This window comes from Myiozetetes cayanensis, unplaced genomic scaffold (genome assembly GCF_022539395.1).
Source record: "Myiozetetes cayanensis isolate MyiCay16 unplaced genomic scaffold, myiCay2020 scf23, whole genome shotgun sequence".
Taxonomy (NCBI): domain Eukaryota; kingdom Metazoa; phylum Chordata; class Aves; order Passeriformes; family Tyrannidae; genus Myiozetetes; species Myiozetetes cayanensis.
Genome location: NW_026087445.1, coordinates 8,342,357 through 8,367,407, shown reverse-complemented (window position 1 = coordinate 8,367,407; position 25,051 = coordinate 8,342,357). Strand labels below are relative to the sequence as shown.

At 43.1% G+C, this 25,051-nt stretch overlaps 1 protein-coding gene across 1 annotated transcript; it reads right to left on the bottom strand.

Annotated features, from left to right (window-relative positions):
- Positions 1 to 2: 2 nt before the first annotated feature.
- QSOX2 (quiescin sulfhydryl oxidase 2) lies at positions 3 to 23,480 on the bottom strand. The gene is given in 13 exon segments (XM_050320020.1): positions 3 to 3,362; positions 3,365 to 3,601; positions 5,839 to 6,027; positions 9,722 to 9,872; positions 10,624 to 10,746; positions 12,586 to 12,715; positions 14,426 to 14,569; positions 14,855 to 15,000; positions 16,430 to 16,520; positions 16,716 to 16,824; positions 17,923 to 17,971; positions 19,094 to 19,194; positions 23,141 to 23,480. Coding segments are annotated over 13 exon segments (2,121 nt in total). The 3' UTR covers positions 3 to 3,051.
- Between the last annotated feature and the right edge of the window lie 1,571 nt (positions 23,481 to 25,051).

The window sequence follows — 25,051 nt, the reverse complement described above, 5'->3', positions numbered from 1 at the left end:
AGTTTGCCCAAACGTTTGCAATTTATTTTAAACAAGCACATTAGTTTACATTTTAGTACAAAACAGTCACTTTTCCTTCCAAGAGAGGAACGAGACAGTAAAAAACCAAACCAAACCAAACCAGAACAGAATCAAAAAATGTCAAGTTACTGAATTCAAATAAATAGAACATTTAAATTACTGCAATGGTATCGTCACTATTTCCAACACCTCGTGTGCAAAGCACAGACTGAGACAACACATCCAGGATTTTTGTTCCCATCCAGTTCTGAGCAGGAACAGCAGGATGGACACACTGCTGGACATCAAAAATTAGCAGTTCTCAGGAATAACTTTATTAGGTTTCTTTAGCACTTGCAGCTTTTCTCTCTCTCCTGGCACATCCTACTCCTATGCAGGTTTAATATTCCCTCTTTAAAAACATCCAGAGAGCAAAGAAAGCTCCGTGAATTACAAAGGGCCAAGAAATCCCTCTTGGAACTGACTGACCCCGGCACAGGGCAGGGGCATTGCAGGAACCTCCGTGGCACAGCACAGGACACAAATAAACCCTCCAGGACTGAGGAGATGGGGCTGGAGGCAATTTTTAAAGCAGAACCACTTTCCTGGCAGCACCACCCATCCCCCAGCACAGACTGTGCCGTTACACAGACATAAAATGACACCATTTGTCATGATAAAGGTGGAAAACAAGAACGAGCAAACCAAGATTTACACAACTGAATTCAAAGTGAGGAAAAACCTGCCCAGATGAGGTTGTTGAAGGGAAAGCCTTGGCTGGTTCACTGGCAAGAGTTGGAGCACCACCACAGGCAAGAAACATCCTAATTTCACACTTTTGCACTCTTAAAAAGCCACTGGAAGTTGGAGTATTGGTTCCTTTCGTTGTGTTCGCAGCAATGTGGAAGTTAAAGGTGGGTGGCAAAATTCCCCCACCTTATTCCAAACCCACATTTGCTGGTTTTGAAAGGCCAAATCATCCCTAAAAACCTCCAGGAGCAGAAGGAGTCAAAGCTAACCAGGTCAGGTCTCTAAATGTGGGCGAATTCCAATCAACAGCAGCAATGACTGATTTTCAGCTTTGGAATGTGCAGCAATTCCCACAGTAGGAATTCAAGTCCCACAGGAAAAGGCCCAGTTTCCCAGATCCAACACTGCTGTGCTGGCTTAGGGGGTTTTTGGGTGCTTGGGTTTACTTTTAAAATCTAAAAGTCCTCGCCTGTGGGATGAGAACACCTGCCCAGATCAGGTCACTTTGAAGTTGCCTGATTTTCAAAACTAAAGGTGGAATCTCCAGGTTTTCCTCCTTCCTGGGATCTCTCATTGGATTCCAGCCCAAACCAACCTGCACTGAGCCTGTCCCACCTGCCACCACCATTCCTGTTGCTTACAGGGTGTTTTAATATCCAAAGCCAGGTGCTGGAGGGAGTCAAAAGCAACAGGGGACAGCGAATCCCTGAAGTTCAGTTCTGTTACTCCAAGTGGAAGTAGCAGAAACACGTCAGAAATACTCAGTTTTGTGAACAAACAAGATTTGATTATGAAAAAAACAAAAACAAATACCTTGTGCTTTTTAGATTGTTCTTGTTGCCAGGTTTTAAACTTCCTATGCTGGGGCTTTATGAGGGAAACCAGAGGAGGACCCACTAATGGCATAAACACAGGGAATTGGCCAGAGACTCCTTATTCCTTCTCGTGTAACAGAGGAGTCAGCAAACATTCAATTAAATTAAAAGTTGCAAATGTAGAATTGAAAGGAAAAGCCTTTTTATATAACATAATTAATCTGGAGAACTCACTGCCACGAGAAAACATTGAGGCCAAAACCTATTAGGATTAACTAAAGATTAGGTAATGGATAACCAGAACATGCTCAATTACATGGGATAGGATTATAAACTTCACTATCCAGGACGTGAATTATCCCCCCCAGCCAGGATCACAGGAACTCCTATTCCCACTGGTAACTTTAGAGCTGCTTTCAGGGTTTCTTCGAATTGCTGCCCACCAGGCCCCCAGACTGAGCTGTAAAGGAAGATGCCACAATCCCAACCTGCTGCCACCTCCCAGAAAGGAGCAGCACTGCCCTGAGAGCCCTTCCTGACTCCAGCAGGAGCATTCCAGCAGCAGGGAGGGAGGGAAGAGCAGCTCTGTGCACTGCACAGACAATTCACAGCTGGCAGGTGAGCTCAGAGCTGGAAATGCCAAGGGAAGAGTTCATCAGGATTGGCTTCCACCTGGATAACAAGATAATTACTCAGCTATTTTCCTGGTTCATAAATGAGGTGAGTTATCCAATGCTCCATCCAATAGTGGAGCAAGCCAAGCACCAGGTCCAAGTCTGTCCTTGCTCACACCTTAATCTCCAGTAAAATCCTGACCATCATCAGCAATCAGAATCAGGCTGCTGATTGAGACACAGACTGCCCCAAAACTCACACCCAGGCAGTCACACACACATCCTTGGCTGGAATACACAAGAATGATTTCAACACAGAATGCTTTCCCTTTTAAATATGCCTTGGAAATAATGTTTCAGAAAGTCACAGAGGTTTAGAAATGGTTTAATCAGAATAAAACTCGTTTCCTGGAAAAAAAAACAAAACCAACCAACAAAAAACCAACTCAGAATTGAATTCTTGCTCCTCCAAAGGAAGCAGCCAAAGTACCACTGGAACTGTTCAGAACTCGGGGAGGTGAAACCAGCTCTGGAATAAACTAAAAAATAAAAATAACACCTGACTGGAAGTTCACCAAACAATATTCAATTTCCTCCCACGGCAGGCACAGCGGATTGCATAATGCAATGTTTACTCTGACAGTGAGTAAAGGATGTCGGTGGTAAGTCATGGAAAAATCTGCACTCCCTGCCACATGCAACGCTCCCTCCAGAGCACAGCCACGTGTGCCTCGGGCTCCCCACAGCCAGCTCCTCACACCCACCACCTGCAAATGCCTGGAGGGCTCTGCCACAAGGAACACTGTGTACAAAATCCCTGATCAGAAAGGTTAAAGCTGTGCCTGGGAACAGCCACGAACACGGAGCACTCCCTACACCGAGGCCCGGGAATACCTCACCTTCCACCTCTTGGACCTCATCCTGAAAAAAAAGTACATGATCATCAGAAACAGGGAGGAGGCCACGTAGAGGATGACACAGAGGCTCATGTCGATGTTGGAGAAGCCAATCCCCAGGAAGGACACGGCCTGCCTGGCCTCTCTGAGGTTCACCGAGGCCGCCGCGTTTTTGCCGCTACCTTGGACAGCTCCGGGATTCCCCGCTGGCTTCTCCAGCACCTTGGAGCCCGGATCTCCCGGGTTTTCCTTCTCCTGGATCTTATTTTCTCTGTTTCCCCCGGTTTCTTCAGCAGGTTTTTGTCCTTCCCCTCCCTGGTGTCTCCCTGCTCGGGGTCACTGTGGTCAGCCTGGCTCTCGGTGTATTTGTAGAGGATGTTGGCACTGTTGTAGTGGGATTTCAGGAACTGCAGGACTTGCTCCTCATTCCAGCTGTGCAGGCCTTTAATTTCCTCGTGGCATGCAGGACAAATGTCTGGAGTCGGCCACTGAACCTTGGGAAATTTTGGATCCTCGGTCAAATCGCCTGATTGGGAGGAGTTAAAAAACCACAAACAACACAGTAAAAATACATGTCAGAATAAAAATCAGGGAATGAACTGGGGAAAGCTGAAACCTCACAGAGAGCATTTCCCACTCACAACCAGTGGGGTTGTTCAAAAAACACACAGCTCCAAAAATATTTGTATGAAACCAAGACAATCACAAAGAAATTCAGGAAGTTTCCTCAGGGATGCATCAATTGTGACCCGAAACATTTCCAAGCACAAACACCAAAGGATAATTATTTGCCTTTTCTCCCAGGAAAAGCTGCAGCCCTGGAATCCCAGCCCGAGCTCCTGCAGTTGCTGCTTTCAGGAGGCAGGAAAGACCATCTGGGCCCTTCAGGGTTAAACCTGAATTATGGTGCAAAACAAACTGCTCTTTTCACTCCGTGCTCCTTAATCCCTGCACTCTGCCTGGGTTGCAGGAGCAGCTTCAAGGCCAAAGACTCTGATACTTTCATGTTTCTGGGCCGTGAATCATTCCATCCTAAGCTTGCTCTTCCCCAGTTTTGCATTATTGCCAGAGCAAACTGGTTTTAGTAGTTGAAAAAAAAATTCTTATATTTAAAGATGTATTTTTCAGCTTGTGGTTTTTTGTTTGTTTGTTTGTTTTTTTAGCCTTTAAACCTGTAGTGCTGTCTTGATTTAGATCCAGTTTGGACATTTCAGATGCTCACAGCTGAAGGCTGGAGCTGGTGTCACATTTTGCTCTAAAAATAGCATTTGAAAATGTTGATGGAGATAATTTTGGGGAAAAAAAAAACTTGCAAGAAAAAGCTGATTTATTTAGCTGGTGGTTATTAGTACACTAGTATTTAAAATGTTTTTAAAAAGACAGACTCTGGTTTTATTATTATTATTATTATATATTCTTTTTAAAGGCAGGAAGCTTCCCCACGATTTTGAGTAAAACAGGGATTCAAAGGATGCTTAAAAAAAAAAATGTCTCCTTGATATGTACAAGCAAGAGAGTAAATTTGCCTTTTTATCTTCCAGATCACTCAGTAATCAAGTTGTTTCAACAGAGAAAGCAGAGACACAACGAATTATGCCGAGATCACAAACAGAAAATTCCCTGTGCTTCGTGTTTTGCTGCCAAAGAGGAAAATGCTGTCAATCCTGCCCCTTCTAAAGCAACAGGGAATAATCCCACAGGGCAGAGCCATTTCCAAGCAGCTCCTGCCCCACCCCAAGGTGCTTTCACTGCCCAAACATCATTTCTCACTGGAAGCCACTCGTGTGGCCACAACTCCAGAGGGCAGCTCTTAAGGCTGAAAATACATCACTGTCCCATGGAGAGATTTTAGCAAACTTAAAAAGCCCAATTTAACACCGTTATTTATTCCAGGGGGTTTCTACTTCTTAACTGAAAGGGTATTTTTGCTGGCTGTTGCATCACCCTAAATCAATATCCCTGGGAGTTTTCCAATCCCTTAATGCTCTAAATAAGTGTATTGCTTGCACCACTTAGCAAGTCCCAGCCAAGAGGAGTCACCTGGTTCTGTGTTCAGCAATTGGAACCAAAAATTAGGGGAGTGTGTGTGTTTTTTTCATTTAAATCCCTTATCATTTCCTTTTCTTCTCCTCGGAGGGAGGAGACCCAACTGTTTGTGCTCACAACAGTATTTAATACTTCATAAATCTGGGGAATTCAGCAGGACCATAACATGAACACAGTGTAGCATATTTAAATGGTAACCAGTGCTACATTACCCAGATCCATAACAGCAGACAGGGATTTAGTGCAAAGAGAAACCAATTTTCTTTAGTGCTTTAGTTATTTGATACCCTCATAACAGAAGGGATTAAACACAACCAGTATTTTAACAGCACTTTCAGTCTAAGTGAAAACACAGTGATCTAGAGGGGGCACAGATTTCCCTCACACACTAATTTTGTTTTATGCCACTGCTGATCTGCCAATAATTCAGGCTCTTTTATCCTGAGAAAGTCTCTTGTTCACTTATATTTTTCCATCCAGTGTCGCTCCAGCACAAAACAAAGCCAGGTTTTCACCTCTATTTAAAGTGTTACAGAAAGAAATGCGATTCATTTTTATCCACTTTTATTGTCCCTCTTTAAAAAGGTTTTGATTTGGACTCCAGGAAGATCCTCTCCTCAAGTAAAAGGTGAGATTTCAGAAGGAACTCCCTTTGGGAATGGTGTTTTGTCATTATATCCCACAAGGGCACAGTCCCTAAGGGTTTCCCTCCCATACCTGCCAGCCTGTTGTTCACCACGTTGTGCTTCTCCCAGAGCCACAGCACAGCCTTGTCCCAGCTTTTCACGGAATCCATGGACTCCCTGGCCATCTCCTCGAAGTGCTGAGCACAAGCCCTGCACCCAAAGAAGTGGTGGATGTACCTCCTCATCACCTGCAGCACAACCTGGGGGTTGTCCTCGAGACCTGCAACAACACAAGGGACAGGTTTATTCAGCCCCCTCTGGACCAGCACAGGCACTTCAACATCACAGTGAGCCAGGGGAAAATGTTCCACCACTCTTGTTCACTGCAAATTTACACCTGACTCTAAAAACAGCCACTTTTGTAACTTAGAGATACCCAAGGCACAAGTGTCACCACACAGGATCTATATAAAAATAAGTCACAAAGGTCTTAGAGGGACTAAAAGCTTCACACAGTTCTTTGAAGAAATAGCCCCTCCAACAAAAAAATATATATAATATTGTCACTAAGTAGCTCATCTGTAACAGTGCCACTAAGTAGTTGAGGTGAGACATTTAGAAGCAAAATGATTTGGCAATAAATAGAGCTGAGAGTGCTCTCAAACAGGGCTTTCCACAACACACTGTTTGGAAAGCTTGGCTGGGCTGTCAGACACAACTACAAGGGAATGATTTCCAACACACTGAGGGTCCCAAAATGCTGATTGAGCAACAGTGCTATTAAAAATGCAAAGTTGCTGCTTGCACCAATACAAACCAGCACATTTAGTCTGTACAACTGTGCTGAAAGTTACCCTGAACAACACAATTAAAATAAGAGTTAAAAGTCAGGTGTTCTCTACAGTGAAATTTCTCCTTTCAAAGAGTATCTGACAATTCAAGAGGGGCAAACAAACTTAGTTAAATGAGAGCCAGACATTCATTTTTACCAGAGAACATTGTGAAATTGTTCAAACATGCAAAGTTCACACTGCCTGTGTGTCACAACTCTTCTGCAGGCAGATATCCTGCCCAATAAATGAATATTTATGGCATTTATGCCCAGGCACTGAAGTTCTGGTGATCCTTCTACTGGAAAAACCAGGAGTCAAACCCCCTCAGGTCAGTATTTCCCAAGGTGCCTGTGATGCCTGTGTGTTCCTGAGGAATTTGAGCACCAGAATTTCATTAAACTCATTAATGCCACAGCTTTTTTGGCAGGCACTGGATGCACCCCCAGAACAGCTGCTGAGCAACGTTTGCACTTCCAAGAGTGAATCAGGAATCCCTCCTAAAATAAACACAAGCACATTATTATTCTGTGACACTCACACTTTTACAGTAAATAGCTAATAATTAATTCTGAAGTAAAAGGTCTCCCCAGATGGAGAACTTTGTGGCCTTTACTGTGTCAGCAGGTAGTTCTTTCATCTCCCAGTGGCTTGAAAACCTGACATAATTTGTTGAAATCTTAATGGTTTCATCTCTGTCTCGCAGAATTTCTGATTCATGCTTAATTGACCCAGTAAATTATGTCAAAATGCATTTAAAAATGTACTGTGTGCTACCAGAAACACACACTTGTCAAATTAAACACATTTTATGGTGCAGATTGATCAAATTACAGCCTCCTGCTGCTGAACACTGGAATAATTTACTATTGCATTGTTTTTTGGAAGAAAAAAAAAGCCTCGAAAAAGCTGCTCAAACTATCAGGGCACTCTTGTTATGTGTATAAGAAATACATGTAGACCTTTATTTAGAATAACACCACAATATTCTTAAACCCAGCAGCAAAAAGAAGTCTTTAAAGTTGAAAAGAAACCCTAAACAGCAACCAATCTCTCCTCAGCCCCCTCAATATCTGTGATTGAGCAGACATGTATAAATAAAAGCTGTGAGATTAAAGTAGATTAAATTACTGTATTAAAAGAAAGGGCTGGCAAATAATTTCGGAAAGTTGAAACGAAATTTCAGGCAGAACAGTTTTATTATTCACACTGAAATATGTATTTAGAAAAAAAAAAAAACAACACCAAACACAACCAAAGTAATTACCTGCAAATAAATCACACAAAAATGTCATTATATCTGTTACACTCCTGAAAATTCATTCTGTGGGGAGACCTTTCCAATTCACCACTAGATTAGGAAAAGAATCCAGATAATTCATTATGAAATCCCCAAGCCTGCCTTATTCACACCAACAGATCCTGTTATGAAAAACTCATTCCTCTATAATTAAGTGTGCTCAGGACTCGATGTCTGCGGTGAATTGACACGTCCTGGGGTGTGAGCAGCTCGGATCCCTCGTGCTGCAGGTTCAACATCTCCCCCTTCCCCATTCAAATATTCCAAGTGCAGCCCAATAAAGGCATTTTCTCCCTTAACCCACAGCGAGCTCACCCCGAGGAAGCAAAGGAAACAAACAACTGCAAACCGGCTCCTTTTGTTTGTTTTTCTTTTATCAGTCTCCCGAGATGAATCTTCTATTAACATCTGCCACGTATCATCATCGTGTAATCCTCCTTTCCTCTCTCTCTCCTCCCCAAACTACTGCGATTCAGGGTAACCCTAATCTCTAAAGTGGACAAGAAGCATAAAAGCCCTACCTGTGGTGGGCAGGATTAGGGGAGCACATCATGCTTTTTAGTAGATGGGATTTAAGCAAGCAATAAGGAGAGGCAAACCTTCCCCAAGACATAATCCCACAGTCTCAGACTGACCCAATTCTTTGGCTGTAAGAAGTGATCAGCACATCCCTGCCCCCGATCCGCAGCCGGGGTTAGCTGTGCCAAAGAGTTCTCAGGTCCTGCCGTGCATTTTCAACTTCAGGTTTGGACTCCAGGCTCGGAACACATAATTTAAGGGGTGATTTTGCACGGTTTAAACCCCCAAAATTCCCAATGTTTAATCAGCAAGTGGGACAAAAGGGGAATTTAACTTAAGGCAAGTGCAAACCCCTCGAAGTCACAGCACTGAATGGAAGAGATTTAACCCACTGTCCCATGAGAAACAAAGAGAACAACAAAAATAAACAACAGGCTGATTTGCTATCACAAACAACAACAAAAATCCCTGTTCTGCAGGAGAATTATTAAGATTTGAAAGATCTGCAAATCATTCACGTCTAGAGTTTGAAATAATAAAATAATCAGCAATTGGCAAATCGCAGATTTCTGGGGTTTATGGTTTAGGAACAGTCCACCTGGAATTCTCGTATTCCTCAGAAAAGACATTTAAAAGGCTTTAAATGAGAACTAAATAGAATTGTAACCAAATACAGTACTGTCCTGGCAAGAATAAAAATATATGAAGGTCAGTATTTTAGCATTAATAATTCTATTTTCATTGGGTGAGGAGAATAGATTATATATCCAGCATGTTTCTTAAATGGGAATCATCACCAGAATATTAACACTCTGCTTCACAAGATGCTGCAACTCTAAAAACAAGCAATTTTACAGAGTGCTGCCAAAGCAGTAAATCACTGCAGAGATTAATGACAGGTACATTCAGCTGAAAAAAAAAAAAACATCAACCCAAAAGAGTCATAACATTCAGTATTTAATAAATAACATTACAGAGGGATCAGCTAATGGTTGGACATCCTTTACAGCTACTAAATTCTGTGGTTAAATCTCATTCTTCTCAAATTGAATTCCCGGTGCAACCTCAGGTGACCTGAATCATTTTCATCCCTTTTCAGGGAGCTCAGAATTTCTTTTGTTTGAATTTTATTTATTTTTTTTTCCCCTGCTTTATCACTCCCAGCTTTAGGGCCACACTCTTTATTTACCACATTTCCCAGCAAGGAGAAGGGGCTTTCAAAACCTTCCAGCTGCAGCAAAGCTCTGACCCCTGCTGGTACAGACCTGCAGCCACAGATGTATTAACTGAGGGTTTAAAAACCCCCCAAAAAATGTATTTTTTACCTGTATTTAGCAAGGCTTTTGGTCTCAGTGCAGCTTGGACAGTGAGGGTGTGGAACAGCTTCCAAAGGGAGCAGCTGTAACCTCTCAGCTCTGGTCTGCTGCCCTGGCAGCCAACCCACTGCACCTTCTTCGTCAGAAATATCCCAGAAATCTGGAAAAAAACCCCAAAAAACAACACATGATGTAGCTCAACCTGTAAAGTTATTTTTTTCAGAACAGCGTGAACAAAACCAACACAAAAATATTGTAGAATTTAATATTATTTCTTCTTAAAGCAAACCCACTTTTTATTCCTTACACCCCAAATCCAGTGCAAGGTTTTAGTTTCAGAGTCTTCTCTCTCTGCTTCCCAAAACACACAGGAGGTTTCCAAATTTCAGAGGGCAAATAAGGAGGGAAGATTCTTATTAATTTCTGGGCAGAGGCAGTCCTGTCACAGGGCTTTGATTGCCAGAGTGGGATGGGATTCCAGCAAGGCCTTTGCATGCCAGGAAATGAAAGAATAATTCAGGAATAACGCCCATTTCAGTGGGTGAATCTCCCAGAGAATCCTGCTGATAACAGGCACAGCAAAGCCTAAAACATCCCCTGGGAATCTGGGATCCCTGGAAGCTGACATTAGGGAGCACACATTGCTTGCTCATTCTAAACCCAGCCAGGCTTGTGGATTTCAATTCTCTCATTTCAATTTCTTCATTGTAGATTTTTTGTTGTTGTTGATGTTGTTGGCTTTTGTTTTGTGGTTTTTTTTTTTCTGGTAATGATTTCACTTTATTTTCATTTTAACCTTCTTATAACTCCATTATGACCGAGGGACCATCAGTAAGTGATGTCTTAGATTTACAGAGAATCTTATCCTTTACTAATGCTGCATTTTCTGCTGGGAACTGGCACCAGCTTACCCGCATTTTGTTGTTGACCAGATCCAGAATAGCATCATAAGGGATTTTGTCTAATGGAAGGCTCACCAGCCACTCTTGCAAGGTCTCTAACAACTTCACCACAGGCTGACGGCCAGGAAAGAGCTGAGGAGAACAAAAATAAAAAAAAAAAAAAGCAAGGAAAACAATATTTTAAAGCCCAAATCTCATCACCAGCAAGATACTTTTGTCTAAATTGCCTAAATGTTTTCCTGCCTTTCAAATGCTTCAGATTATAAGTAAATTAACTGCTTGTTCTGCTTCCAGTGAAAAGCCATCTCACACTAAGTTAGGCTGACAAAACTAACAAGTTTTATCTGCAAAATATTAAAATGGAAGGTACTGAAGAACGAGCAGGAATTGCATGGAATAACTTTGGCCAGGTTACCCAGAATTTCACATTGGGGTAATTCAGTTCAGAGGGTGGCTCAGAACGGAGGTGACACCTCAGTGAATCAGGGAGGCTGAAATCCTTCTCACTTTTAGAAGACCAATCACCAAAAATCAGTTCTTCTTGGCCAGATTTCTGTCAGTTGAGGAGCTGGTTATCCAGAAGAGCGTTTTCCTTCTCATATGGGTAAGAGTGGTTTCCAAAGTGATTTGGAAGCAGTGACTTCCTTAGATTGGAATTTACAGAAGCCACAGTCTGGCAGATGGGTGTGAGGGACTGCAAGTCAGTGGTGAGGTCGTGATTTTACACCAGAAATGGTTATTTTGCTTTAATTAGGGCTGTGATTGCTACAGAATTGAGTTGAGTGTGCCCACCAGCCCTTAGGGAGCAGGATTTCAGCAATGAAAATTCCCCAAGTAGGGAACCAGAGACCTCTGTGACTTTGGGTTGATCCTCACTAGAACCAGGAGCAGAGTATAAAATGTTTCCTACCAAAATCACCTGCAAATCATGAAGGGGAGATACAAGGAAAATGTTACATCACCAAAAATAAATGCAAATAAAGGCCAGCAGCCCACCCTGCAAGGGCAGGTGGAGCTGAGCAGGGGCCCAAAAGAGAGCATTCCCAATTTCTGCACTAATAACTAGGGAAGCAAATGACATCAGCTGGCCAGGGGCCATCAGGAAGAGCAGAGGATGTTTTAGGGATAATATGATGGAAAGATTAGCACCACACTTTCTTAAAGAAATGAGGCCAGTGAGAGATTTCTGACCTCTGATGGCTGCAGGGGGGGGGAAAGGGGGTAAGAAACTGTCTGTCTGATTTTCAGATAAATCCAGATATCTGAAAATGGTTCATATAGGCCTTATTATTCCCTTAATAGTTATTGATTCACTGTTTTAAAATAAAACATAGTGGTAGCTACACTGTAAGTAAATATAAAGAGACATTGCTCACTTCAGTAAACTGGCATTATAAAGTGAAATTACTTCAATTTTTTTTCAATTCACATTATATTACAAATATAACACATAAGCATTCTTATTTTTTAAATACTCATTAATATTCAATGCCTCCATTATTTTGAAATAATCAGTTAAAATTCAGTACCTCAATTACATTCCAAATTTAGACAGAAGCTGCTAAGGTCTCTAAACAGAACACCACTTGCCAAGTGTGCATTAACAAAATCCAAAAGTCAAGAATGAAAAACAAAGGTTGTTTTAATCCCACTGAGTTCCAATAGCTACTTATCCTGAAAATCTGATAAATGGACTATATTTACAGTGGCTGTTCAATATGCTGCAGACTACTTAAGCTTTATTTAATTTTGAGCCCTCCAAGATTAAATTAAAATGCATTTTAACCCTGTAAGTATGTCAGAACAGCACAAAAGACTTCAAAAACAACACATAAACAAACCCACAAGACTCCTTTTTCCCCTATGGAGGACGCACATATTTAAACATCCCGAGAGACCTTTGCCCCACAATAAATTGATGATGTCAAGCCACTTCATTCTCACAAATAATCAACGACCAGAAGTGTGTACCTTGGCAGAGATGGTGACAAAATCCTTGAAGGTCCTGAGCTCAGCTCCCTCCAGCGTCTTGTGCGTGGCGAGCTCCACCCTGAGCAGGAAATGCAATCCCGACTCAAGGTCAGCCATGTACAGCTTGGTCCTGGAAAACACACAAATCATGGGGGGACAAACCTGGCAGTTTTCTTTTGCTTCTTTGCTCCCCAGCCACGAAGATAAAATTGATGGAGAGAGGTGTCATTAAAGCCTCAACCCTGCAGAGTCTGCAGTTACCCCGCCCAGGGTGCTCGGGTTGGTGTCATTGGGCTCTTTCATTCTTTTCAGGGTTTGGATAAATGAAGCACAATCACATTGCAGAAAGTTGGTTTTTTTAATATTTGACTAAACTTTTCTGCCTCCCAGACAGCCTTTACCTTGCCATGAAATTATAGCCCTGGCACTGCCAGCAAGGAAATGAAGCGGTGCGAGGAAATTACAGCTGCTCTGCTGGGGTGGCCACAAACAGCAAAATGGCATGTGATGGACAAAGGGAGAACTCTGTTCAACAGCAGTGGATTAAAGACAGAGCAGGGGCACAAACAAGGCTGAAAATGGCACTGTTGGAAAGGACTGGGGTTAGAAATCCTCTCCCAAACGCAGCAGTTTTACTGCAGGTCCTTCCCGTGCGAGTTAAACCACACCGGCCGGTTGAATGAGGCACCTCGGGACAGCTCAAAGCAAACCACGTAAAACAAATAGCTTTAAAAGTTCCTTCCCACAACCAATCATCTTCATAACAAAAACCACTTCACAAAGCACAAATGTATCAAGAATATCCCCCCCAGCTTTCAGTGCTTCCAGAGCACGGACTTCAGACAGCGTGAGACAGAGCAATGGCACTGAAAAAGCAGAATTTCACTTGGGGAATAGTTAAAATTTCTTGTAAGAGCTCGGCAGCACTATTGTTCCTAAAACAATCATTGAAGAAATTGGCTGGCCCCACCTCCTAAATTACACACAGGAAAGAACATATTAAAGTACAGAATATTCTATATCTTAACAGCTCAAACCACAGAGTTATGTTGAATCTACCTCCTTATTTAACAACGTACTCACTTAAATTTTAAAAACCAGCAAAATTCTGCATTGATTTTCTTATTTAAAGAGACAACCACATGAATGCAGGAGGTTCTCCCAAAGGATCCTATTTAGGAGGTACCTGGACTGGAGATTCATGTCCCCAGGATTTGGCCTTGCTGGAAAGCAGCTCAATTTAACTAAGTTGTTTTGCTAAGAGAATGTTTCATATAAAGCACTTTCTAATAGCCATTGGAAGAAGATGACACTAATAGTGTCTCTGAAAGGAAAATAAGTACGAAATTAAAGCCCTCAGTCCTACATCTTTCCATCTAAAGATGCTGAGGGATTATCTCTCTGCAAAGGCTTTACATCCTCCTCTCACACAAAGAGAGAAAGAGGGTGAAGATAAACCTTTGGGATTTGGGATGATAAACATCTTTTTCCAGCGACTTTAGTATTTTCTATTATACTTGCATTTGGCAGCACTTTTTAGAGGGCACTGCTTCAAGTGTTACACACACAGAGAACTCTCCTTATCTACAGCTTTTTATTTTACTATTCAGTTTTACTTCCTGAGGTTTTCCAACCTCATTTTTCCATCCTTTTCCCACTCACATCACTGATTTATATCTTTCAGGCAATGGACAAAAAGCTCTTCATATTTTGAAGAATTTATTATAAATTACAGCACAGCTTCCCACGGGGCAAAAAAAACCCAACAAACCAACAAACAAACCTGTAAAGTAAATTTTAATAATCAAGTATTGATCTGAAAATCAAGGGGATCACTTACTTATCAAACTCTTTCCACACCTTGATTTCTGTGCCCTCCTCTTTGTTTTCTTGAGCAGGAAGCTGCAGTGGCAAAAGGAGCTTTTTCCTCACACCTGGCAGTGACTTTAAATATGAAGAAAAGAAGGAGCGGAGAGGCTTCAAACTGCACATAAACAGACAACAAAGGGAGATTACTTTTAATCTCACACTGAGTGGATATCCAAAGAAAATTAGGATATTTATAAAACAAGATATCCGCTCTGGTTCATGTTTTCCAGTCCCAGAGCAGCACGGTGTGTTTCCATACAAAGTGAAGTGAAATAATGTTCAATTTAGCAACAGCACAGAATAATTTGTTTTGTGTGAAAGGAATCCATAGAAGCTTTTTTTTTTTTTATATATAACTGAAATGAACCTCCTCTTACTGCTCTGACTGCTAATGACTTACTTGTTAATTAAGCCATGGGACCCGTTGGGTTGGATCAAGTAGCAGGAGGGCACTGAGGGAACCCCCAGTTTCTCCAGGAAAGCCTTGTCAGAATTCAAGGCCCTCCTCACCACGATGTTTTCATACTGGATCAAGTCCAAGATCACCTGGGTGACAAAAAAGATGGCATGAATTACACATTGTCCAAGGAATGGCCCCAGAAATGGGTGAAGTGCATCAGCCTTTAAGGGCATCCTAAACTGTTTGCCAAAGAAGTGCAGCTATGAGTGTTCTGTGCACAGTAACAACTGCACTTCAAGAAGATTTATTCTTCTCTGGAAATTATTACTCCTATCTTCCTCTTTTTTATTATTTTCCTTGGTCTCTCCTGGTCTTTGCCTCCTTCCTTCCATCACAGTGATGACACGTGGCCTTCCCTTCTTCAGGAGCTGGGACTCCTGTTAGGATTGCCCATATTGTCTTATATTGTAAACATGAAAACAGTGCTATTTTCTATTTCACTATTTCTATTTCTATTCTGTAAAGCTAAAATGCTACATGACATTAGCAAATATCTTTTCCTCTGAAGGCAGACTCCACTTTGTGTTAATCAGCTGACTCTCAGTCTTCCTGTGTAGCAGCAGGTAAAGAAAAAAAAAATTAAAGCAAGTGTGATAAAAAGCTAAAGAACTTCATAATCTTCTCATTTCTTTTCTTCAGTAATGCTCACTTGTATCAACACAGCAGCTTCCAAAAACAAATGCCTGGAAGCAGAGCAGCCTGCTTCCCAAAATGATTCTCCCTTTTGGCAGCACCCCCTCCTCCCCTCCTGCAACTGGGCCATCTCAGCATCAAATCTAATTAGAAACATTTTGCAGACATTGGATGTTTCTACACAGATTATGTCCAGATAATTATGCAATTTATTTTCTTCACTTATCCCAGATCTTGGCAGGAAGAGAAAAGCAGCAGTTGTCTAAGCTAACAGCAGGCTCATTAGGTGGGGAAAAGATGCCAAACCAAATATTTTACTGATGGAGTGGGGAAAGCAGAAACCAAAGACTTCCACTTCCTCCATGCCTCAGAGATGCAAAAATAATCTTATGCTATCATCTTAATTTAGAACAGAGTTTCCCAAAATTTACATGTGAAGAAAGGGAACCTGAGATTTTAGATCATTATTGACAGTTGAAATCATAAAAGTTGCCCAGAAGAACGAATATCCCAAATGGTTCTCCAGTAGTAACAAAACAGTAACGTAATCTGACAGTATTTTCCCTGTGATCTTCTAAATCCTGAAAGAAAAAAAGAACTGGGCTAAAAGTGAAGTTGATAAATTAATCTTCCACTGAAACATGAATGGAAGAAGTCAACGTGACATCACATTCTTTTGTGAGCGAGTTCCTCTGTGTGACCGAAGCACCGCCCTAGAAAATCCCTTGGCTTTGTGATCCCTCCAACAGGCATGACCTGCCCTTTCTGACCCTTGAATTCAGTCCTGGAAAAGGTTTGTTGCTTGGCTAAATAACCCAAAATTCAGCTGTGTTGTGCCAACATTCATTCCAGGACCTCCTGGGGTTCAGAAGGCACAGTTACCTCTCGTCCCACGTAGGAGCTGTTGCTTTCAAACACAATGGCAGTGTAGTGGTGGCTGTTCTTGTCAAAAAGAGAGGTGATATCACTGGACCTTTTAACAAAAGAAAAGAAAAGAAATTCAGAGTGCAACACACCCCCTGATATTTATGGAATTTCCTTTTGCAACCTCACAGCAGAAGTGATAGTAGGGAAAAAAAAACCTCGCTTCACCTTTACTAGGACCTTTTGTATTTTATTTAATTAACTCAGTGACCATAAACAGCTCCATTTGCAACAAGGAACTCACCAGACTGGGTCCAGTGGTGGGCAAGCAGGTGGTCTGACCTCCTGGGAATGGTTCTGGAGGAAGTCAATCATCATCTGACGGATTGTTTGCAGCTCTCTGTCTGCTCCTGCTGAGAACAGGTCACAGAAAATACAACCCCTTCAGAAACTGGGGGGAAATGACTCCCAAGGAGGTTTTCTGGTCCTGTGCAGGCAGGTTTTCTCATGCTGTGCTTGTTTTAAATTTAGACTCACAATGCAGAACACTGTTTGGCTGAAGAACTAAGGATTGAGTTGCAGGATTGCATTTTAATGTTAATATAAGATCATATTTAAAAGCTGTCGTCCCACCCCAAAATTAATACAGCTTCAAGGCTTTTCCAAATCTACCCATCTGCCTGCCTGACTGATTTTCTATTCTAAATTTGATTCTAAATTTGATTCTAAATTTGTGCTCATTTTCACAATGGTTGGTGTGGGCACCTTCAGGAGCTTTTTTGCCATAAGGGTATTTATTAACCATGAATGTAAAGGTGTATCAATCCCAAATGGGCCAGGTAACAATTTGAGGAAATAACTGGAGTGTGAGAATATTTGATTTGCTTGAGGAGAAACCAATGGAAAAGCAGGAGCTGTCCCAAATGCCAAAAAGCAGCAGGTGCCAGCGTGGCTCCCCTGGCCAGGAAGGGTTAATGGTGCAGGTGGTCTCTCCTCTGACCTCTGGCCTTTGAAATGTTAATCCACTGAAAGACACAACATCACTTTTGTGCCAGACAAACCAGCTCAAGCTGTGATCCTGTCACACAGGGGATAAGCCTGGGTTCAGTCAGGCAACATCTGAATTGCTCTCCCAGTGCCATTCAGGATGCCTGGAAAGTGGCTCGCTGGAGTCAGGAGCCAGCAAATTGGATCTGCTGATGATGAGGTGTGTGGTGGGGAAAAAAAAAAAAGGGAATTTAAAAAAATTATCACGACATTTGGGATAATTAAGAGCTTTATTTAAAAGAAAAATGAGGAATGTGAGTCTTAAGATCTGGAACAAATGTTTTGCCTGTCTAAAGTTGTGCCTAATACTCCATTTTCATACAGTGCTTGGAATATCCTGCCTTGAAAAGCTCTTTAGTGCCCATCCCAGCTCTGTCCAAACTAATTGACAGGCAAAGCGGTGTGACACATCCCTGGCTCACAGGAGAACTGCCCTGGGATTCCTTACAGTTGGATATTCTTACCTTGGTAGTTTTCTCCAGTAGTAAACTGCTTTGTAAATGCTTTGAAGTACTGTGGGGGAGAAAAGAAAAGTCACTGCATCAGATAAAACCAAGAATGGCTTTCAGATTTTTACTTTTCCAGCTCTAACTACAAAACATCTTTATCTTGGAGTTTTCCCTCTAAATTTATGAGCTCCAAAGAGCTGTTTCTCACTCATATGTACCATTCAGAACTCTGATAACAATGAAGCCAATTTAGAGGAAAAATACTGCAAACATTAACCCAGATGAACTGATTCCCAAAAATCTGTGTTATCAGCTCTGCATATGCTTGGAACACAATTCACATTTTCCCAACTCCCTCCAGTGGTTAAACAGGAGATCCTTAGGGAGCTTGGCCACCTTCTGCTATGGAAAAGAAAATGGAAAAATAAAGACTGTGTTCCAATTTACACCTAAAAATTAAAGATTAAAAAAAAAATACTGTTTTTTCTCTCAGGGCAAAAGATCACAAATCCTACAGTGAAATGGCTCCTGTTCCCCCTCATCTCAAACAGAGTTTATTCAGCCCTCTCCATCCACCACATTCTGCTCAGCCTTACAGTTAATAATGTGATGACACAGACTGACAGAGAAGGTAAAAATTGCATTGAGATTTAAAAATGAACAATGGTAAATACTTCTGGTTAACACAAGATCCTTTCAAAAGCCAGTTTAAGCAAATTATGAAATTAATTAGGAAAATAGTGAATGATCAATCAAGGGGAAATTTTTAATTGGTCATGAAATAAACTGTTTTCATGAGGTAATTCCTATGAATATCCTTTGCTTTCACACCCCAACACTAAAACCAATATCAATAATCACAAACATCTGAATTCGAAAAATATTTGTACAGATTGTTGTTACCTAATGAGTCTACTAAAATGAAGTGTTATATAAATGGAACAACACAGTATTTTGTGTTAGAATTTTCCAAATTCAGAATTCCTGCTCTAAACAGCTGCATCAGCTCTTGCATTCAGCAAAAAAAAAAAAAACCCTCAAATTAATCTGTTATCCAGTTTGCAGTTTTCTCAGAAAAAGCAAAGTAAAAGTCCAGTTAAAGAAAAATGAGTTATTCATAATTTTATGGTTTTAATTCCTACAAAACATGCCTTATTTACCCAAGGCAGGATGTTGTGCCACTTACCCTGAAGGTGGGGTAGTAGTGAATCCCGTATTCCTTGCAGGTCTCATAGTTCTCCTCCTCCCCACAGTCCAGCACCCCAACTCTGATTGCAGGTTCCCAGTCTGAAAACAAAGACACCTTTCCATTTTCAGCAGAAGTGATCAGGGATCCCAGCTGATGGATTACTCTGCTTCCCAGGGAAAGCAGGAACAGGACTCTGACAGATTCCAGTGGCACAAAAATCCAGCCCTCGGTCGATGCTCATTTGCTGCTCATTTCCACCCTCGAGTGTAACACAAGCTCCTGATTTTTCAAAGAACTAAAACCTCCCTGTTTCTCTTGGCTGCATCAGGGGTTTAAATGCACCTAAACAAGAGGAATCCCGACAGGCAGTGCAGCAGTCCCAGGGCTGAAGGCATTTTAGTGAATCCAGGAAGATGAAACTGGGGTCATCCCATCAGGACCCTGGATTGAATTCCCCAGCTTTTCCCATTAGCTATGCCCATAAAATGAGGCATGCAGAAAACAGGACTGAATCAAATTAATCCAGCAGTTACTCATCCACATGGCTGTCAATTACAAACCCCTAAATTCGATGCTTTGGTTTTTTTAATAAGCTGCTTTTTTCTCAAAGTTACAATTTTCTGAGAGGCCTCAGGATTACACATAACCCCTCAGCTCATGCAGTGGCTGCTGAAAGTTGTCTTTATCCATCAGCATCGTTCAGAAATACATGAGATATGCCTCAAAAAACACCTGAATTTTAACCAGAGTGCTAAATAGTGGAGTTTGAGCATCACTGTGAGTTTTCTTTATACACGTTTCAAAGCAGTAACCACAAGAGTTCAAGTATTTCCACAAATACACTTATGTAACTTCAATAAGAGCTTTCAACTCACAGCTCTTTCCTTCTCTTTTTGCTGGGAACTTATCTTTCTGAGCCAGGCTGTGCTGCAGCAATCACTTTAAGGAAGAACCACTCCAAGGGAATCCTCAGACAGTTCCTTTTTGAAGCAAAGTTAAATCAAACCAGCCGTGGGCAGAATGTCAAGGTTCCCCCCTGCCCCCAATTCCCCAGTATCAATAAAATTTAAAAAGCACCAAAATCAAACTTGCTTTCACAGCAAAGAGCAGAAAAGCCTCATCAAGTTCAAGAGCTGCTTTGCCAAAGTGCTTTTGAAACTTTGCTTGACCTTCATTTGTCTTTGGAGGAGATGGGGCAGCTGAGGGGAGAGTTTTGTGCCGAACATGCCAAGAGCTGAGCGGGCACCAGGAGACCCCCCCCAGACGTGCTGGAGCAGATGGGCACCTATTCACAGCAGCACAAAGGACACAGCAGTCCGTTTCATCAACTAAAATGCAAAATACAAAAGGAAAGTTTGGCTTCTGGGTATCTCTGCCATTCAACTTCCAGCACTCCTCCTCCTTTTTCCACCTGTCTGGATCCTCCTCCGGGCCATGAATAGGAGCTCTGTGATCCCAATGCAAATAAACCCCACACAACAAAGCACCCCCAGCCCAGCTAAACCCCCGGGTTAAAGAGCACCAGCTGGGGACTGTGTTGCTCAGCATTCCTGCTGCTGGAAAAGCAGCTTTTCCTTCCTCAGGGATGCCAATGTTGCTGGAGAGCACAGCCCACACCGTGCAGTTTACACGGCCACTGCAGCCCTGGACCTGATTAATTTTAAATTAGCATGAGCAGTTTTGAAACACTGACTCACAAACCATGTGGAAAAGGCAGGGGGGTGACATATTAACCAGCACAACTTCTGTTCATGCCAAACAAGTTCCAGTGAATGACAGGACTGTCTCGGACAAACTGGAATCCACAGGTTGGTCAAACCTCCCACTTGAGAAAGGCTACACAACACTCAATCCTATTTTTGAGGAGGATTATGTTCTGCTATGAAATCTGCAATGGTTGTATTGCCAAGATTTAACTTCAAATGAGAAAGAAAAATACAAATGAAGTCTATTAGCACAGGCCTTTTATGGACAGAGTAGTGGCAACCAATTTAACCGGATTTTGTTTGGATACCAAATCAGCAAACGCATCCACAGTGATCCAGGAGTTCCCTAATGTGAAAAGAACCTGCATCCTCGAGGAAAGCTTTAATATCCTAGCAGAGGAGTAAATATTTTCGAAAAAATAAATGTTGAGACAGCCTAAGTGGGCAAAACGTTCTGGGTTTGGGTTTTTTTGATGAAGCTCCCAATGAAAAGTGTGCCTGTTCTCAGCCTCCTCCTAAAATCCATTCATTCCAACCTGAAAGTGGAAACATTTTCCTGACAAGTAACACCAGAAGCCAACTGCATTTGCTGGCAGTGCCAACGTCCACAAGTATCAAAATCCACTTTCTAAATGAAAGTCTTCATAAAAATTCAAAGGACTAAAGAGGAGAGAGGCCTTTAAGTGGTTCCAGCAATACAAGTGCATAACAGAATTTGCAGTTATCATGGCTGTAGATGAGAAAGAAAATACATATTTGAAGAAGTCATTGCAAATTACAAAGGTATCCCACTGCTGTATTAATATATAAACATGTCCCTGTTTTATTTTGGCAAAAGCTGTGGTCAGTTCAGGCTCTTCATGACCTTCACTGCAGTGCTCAAACACTTCCTTGTTACTTCAAAGAAGAAGAAAATCTAATACATTTTGGCCAGAAGCAAATCAAAGCAGTAGTGAAAATGTTACATAAATTTATGCAGATTAAACAGAAAAAAAAGCCACTGCTTTTCTAAACAAGCCCCCCAAGGAGCATCTGGACTGCTCTGAAACCATGACTGCTCTGTGCTTCTCTGGTTTGGAGCCTCTGCTCATCAGACAGAATTCCTCAGTGCGTGGTGAGTTCCTCAGCACCTATTTTTGGGTGGGCCCTCATTTGCACAGATCTAAAGCCATGTACATTTAACACTGCATCTGCATCTCCTGGTAGTTGTTAACACTTTTCAGGCTGTCAGAGAAGAGCCAGAGCTCTTCACTCCCTCTCAAACTGAAACCACAAGAGCATTAGAACTGCTGTTCCATCCTGGAAAGATCTCTTGGGTGAAATGCTAAATTAAGAATAGTTCAAAAGCCTTTTACATCACTCTGTTAAGAATAACATTTCATACAAATTTGATCTCTGGTTTTCTCCCCACCAGAGGTACTGAATGTACCCAGTACCTGAGGGGCCTGTTTGCTCCCTTGCACACATAAAAACAGAGTAAAACACTTCAGCACCTGCCAAAAAACCTGAGCAGGCTGACACAGCAAGGCAGGTCTCTCAGTATAAGCAGTGGAGGCCACCACTTATTTTTAATTCACCATGTGATAAATCTGAAAACCTGGTTCTCACTTTGCTTGATTTTTGAATTACTTCCTGGTGGTTGCCTTCCCCCTTCTAGGCCATCCACACTGTGTTGAATTTGCAAGATACAGATCAAATACATTCACAGTCCTTCCAATACCACAATATTTTTTATTTAGCTTCCAAAGCAGGCCGTTCTCTTTACAAAACATTCCGAGGATAAATATTTTGCCTCCAAGAGTTCAGTCTGAACAAACCTCCCATGGGCACACATGAACCCCGCTGCTGGATCACTGCCTGTGAGGTGATGTTTTACCCCCGGATTCCCACGAAACCTTTAATTTGGGGATGTGCTACCACCACCCATGCCTTGCTCTGTCCCCACGTGCCATTCTGGCAGCGTGGGACCACCAGGGAAGTGGGATGAGGGGTGATGCTCACACAACAAGGGACCACCAGGGAAGTGGGATGAGGGGTGATGCTCACACAGGGTACCACCAGGGAAGTGGGATGAGGGTGATGCTCACACAACAAGGTACCACCAGGGAAGTGGGATGAGGGGTGATGCTCACACTCAGAACACCACCAGGGCGCTGGGAGGAGGGGTGATTCTCACACACCGAGGCCCCACGGCTCCCACACCCGGCCACGCGTGGCCGGCCCGCACAGCCCAGGGGTGACACAGCGCCCGCGGCCCCCCAGCCCAGCGCGGCCCTGCACCGGCACCAGGCACCGGGAGGCCGCGCTCAGGGCGGCCGTGACCCGGTCCCAGCCTCACCTTTGACGTCCCCCGCCAGCGCCCGCCAGGTGGGAGCGAAGGCGATGCAGTGGCCGCAGGACGAGCTGTAGAACTGCACCACCCAGGCGGCCGACGAGTTGAGCAGCGCCGGCCGCACCGAGCCGGCCGTCAGCACGCTCAGCGGGTCGTGGCCGGGCCGGTAGAGCCGAGCGGCCGCGGCCGCCGCCAGGAGCACCGGGAGCAGCAGCGGGAGCAGCCCCGGGAGCGGGAGCGGCACCGGGAGCGGGAGCAGCGCCCGCCGCCCCCCGCCCGCCGCCGCCATGTTGGGACGCGCGGAGAGGGGCGGGGCGGGGCCGCGCCATAGCAACGCGCCCGCCATGGCGGCACGGCCTGAGGGGAGCGGTGGGGGCGCTGAGGGCAGAGAGGGCTGTCCCGTGTCCTGAGGGCAGCGAGGAGTGCCCCGTGTCCCTGCGAGGGCAGAGAGGGCTGTCCCGTGTCCCTGTGAGGAAAACCAGCAGTGTCTTGATTCCCTGTGAGGGGAGCGAGGAGTGTCCCGTGTCCTGAGGGAAATGAGGACTCTCCCGCGTCCTGAGGGAAGCCAGGAGTGTCGCCTGTCAGGAGTGTCGCCTGTCACCTGAGTGTCTCGTGTCCCCTGAGGGCAGCGAGGACTATCCTGTGTCCCTGAGAGGGAAGTGACAACTGCCCCGTGCCCCTCAGAGCCTTTCAAAATGTGGAACATGTAAAAATTTTCATAAGCGAGGGTGTTCGTTGATGCTTGACCTTTCAAGCCTAATCAACAAGAAGGGAGGTTTAATCGGTGAAACAGCAGCTGATAAGCAAGCTCTGAGTGATGTCCGTGTGTCAGAACAATTTACTTGTTGGTGGAGTCGTTGAGGTCTAGGGCTGGACATACTTCAGTGGGTAGGTTAAGGCTCAGGAAAAACAATGTACCACTGATAGGGGTACAAAGAATGCACAATTTTCGGGCCACGAGGACGTTCCGCAGAACTCCATGACCCACTGTGGTCCCTTCCGACCTGACCCAGCCTGTGATACTTTGAGACTGCTCGGTGGCCAAATTGATGTGACAACTGATGTGGAAACTGAAGTTTCAACTTCACAAAGCTTCTCACCGCGAAGAGATGAAAACCTCATGGCCTGTGGGTCGAGAGCTGTTTCATCCCAAAGTCCCTCTCTCAGCAGGGAAGAGCCATTTCTCCTCAAACCAAAGCTCTGATAAAAGGCTGCACGTGGGCAGGCTGATAAAAACTCTGTCCTTTCCATAAATTCAGGTTGGATGTGCACTAGTAATGGATTTTAGCACCTTTTATAGCTCTGGCCACAGTATGGACATCTCCTTTCATTTCTAAATACAGGCTTAAGAACTTCCATTACATTAATGAGAGGCAGAAAACCAACAACAGCACCCGAGGACAATTTCAGAGGAGTTTAAAACTTAGATAATTAAAGACTGAGGTCTCTGAAAATATAATTCTTGCTTCTGTTACTCACAAGCACTTCTTTTAATCCTTTAAGAACAAGTAGGAAACAAATGGGTCTAAATTCTTACTTCAGGCCCACCAGTGTAAATTTAGAGGTTAGAATTTAATTTATCAGATTCTCTCCCTTCTGCCTTTTCCTGATCCTCTCTTTTTTTGACCATTAATATCTGAAGTGCTTCAGTCACATATCTTTTGATCCATAGCCACAGCTACAGGCTAAATGATTTCTCAAATCACAGCCCAGCTTTGGGGTTTTCTGTCTCTTTTTCCAGGGTACAACAGCAAGAAAATAGATGGTTGCAAGAGCAGAGTCAACAGCCCCAAAGAATTGAAAAATCTTGCAGCAGCTGCTAATTAGGATTTTAAAAATCTGCAGTGCCAAAGATATTTTAGAGCACATTTTATTCAGAAGAATCGCTAAATGTATAGAGATGAAAGAGATGGATTA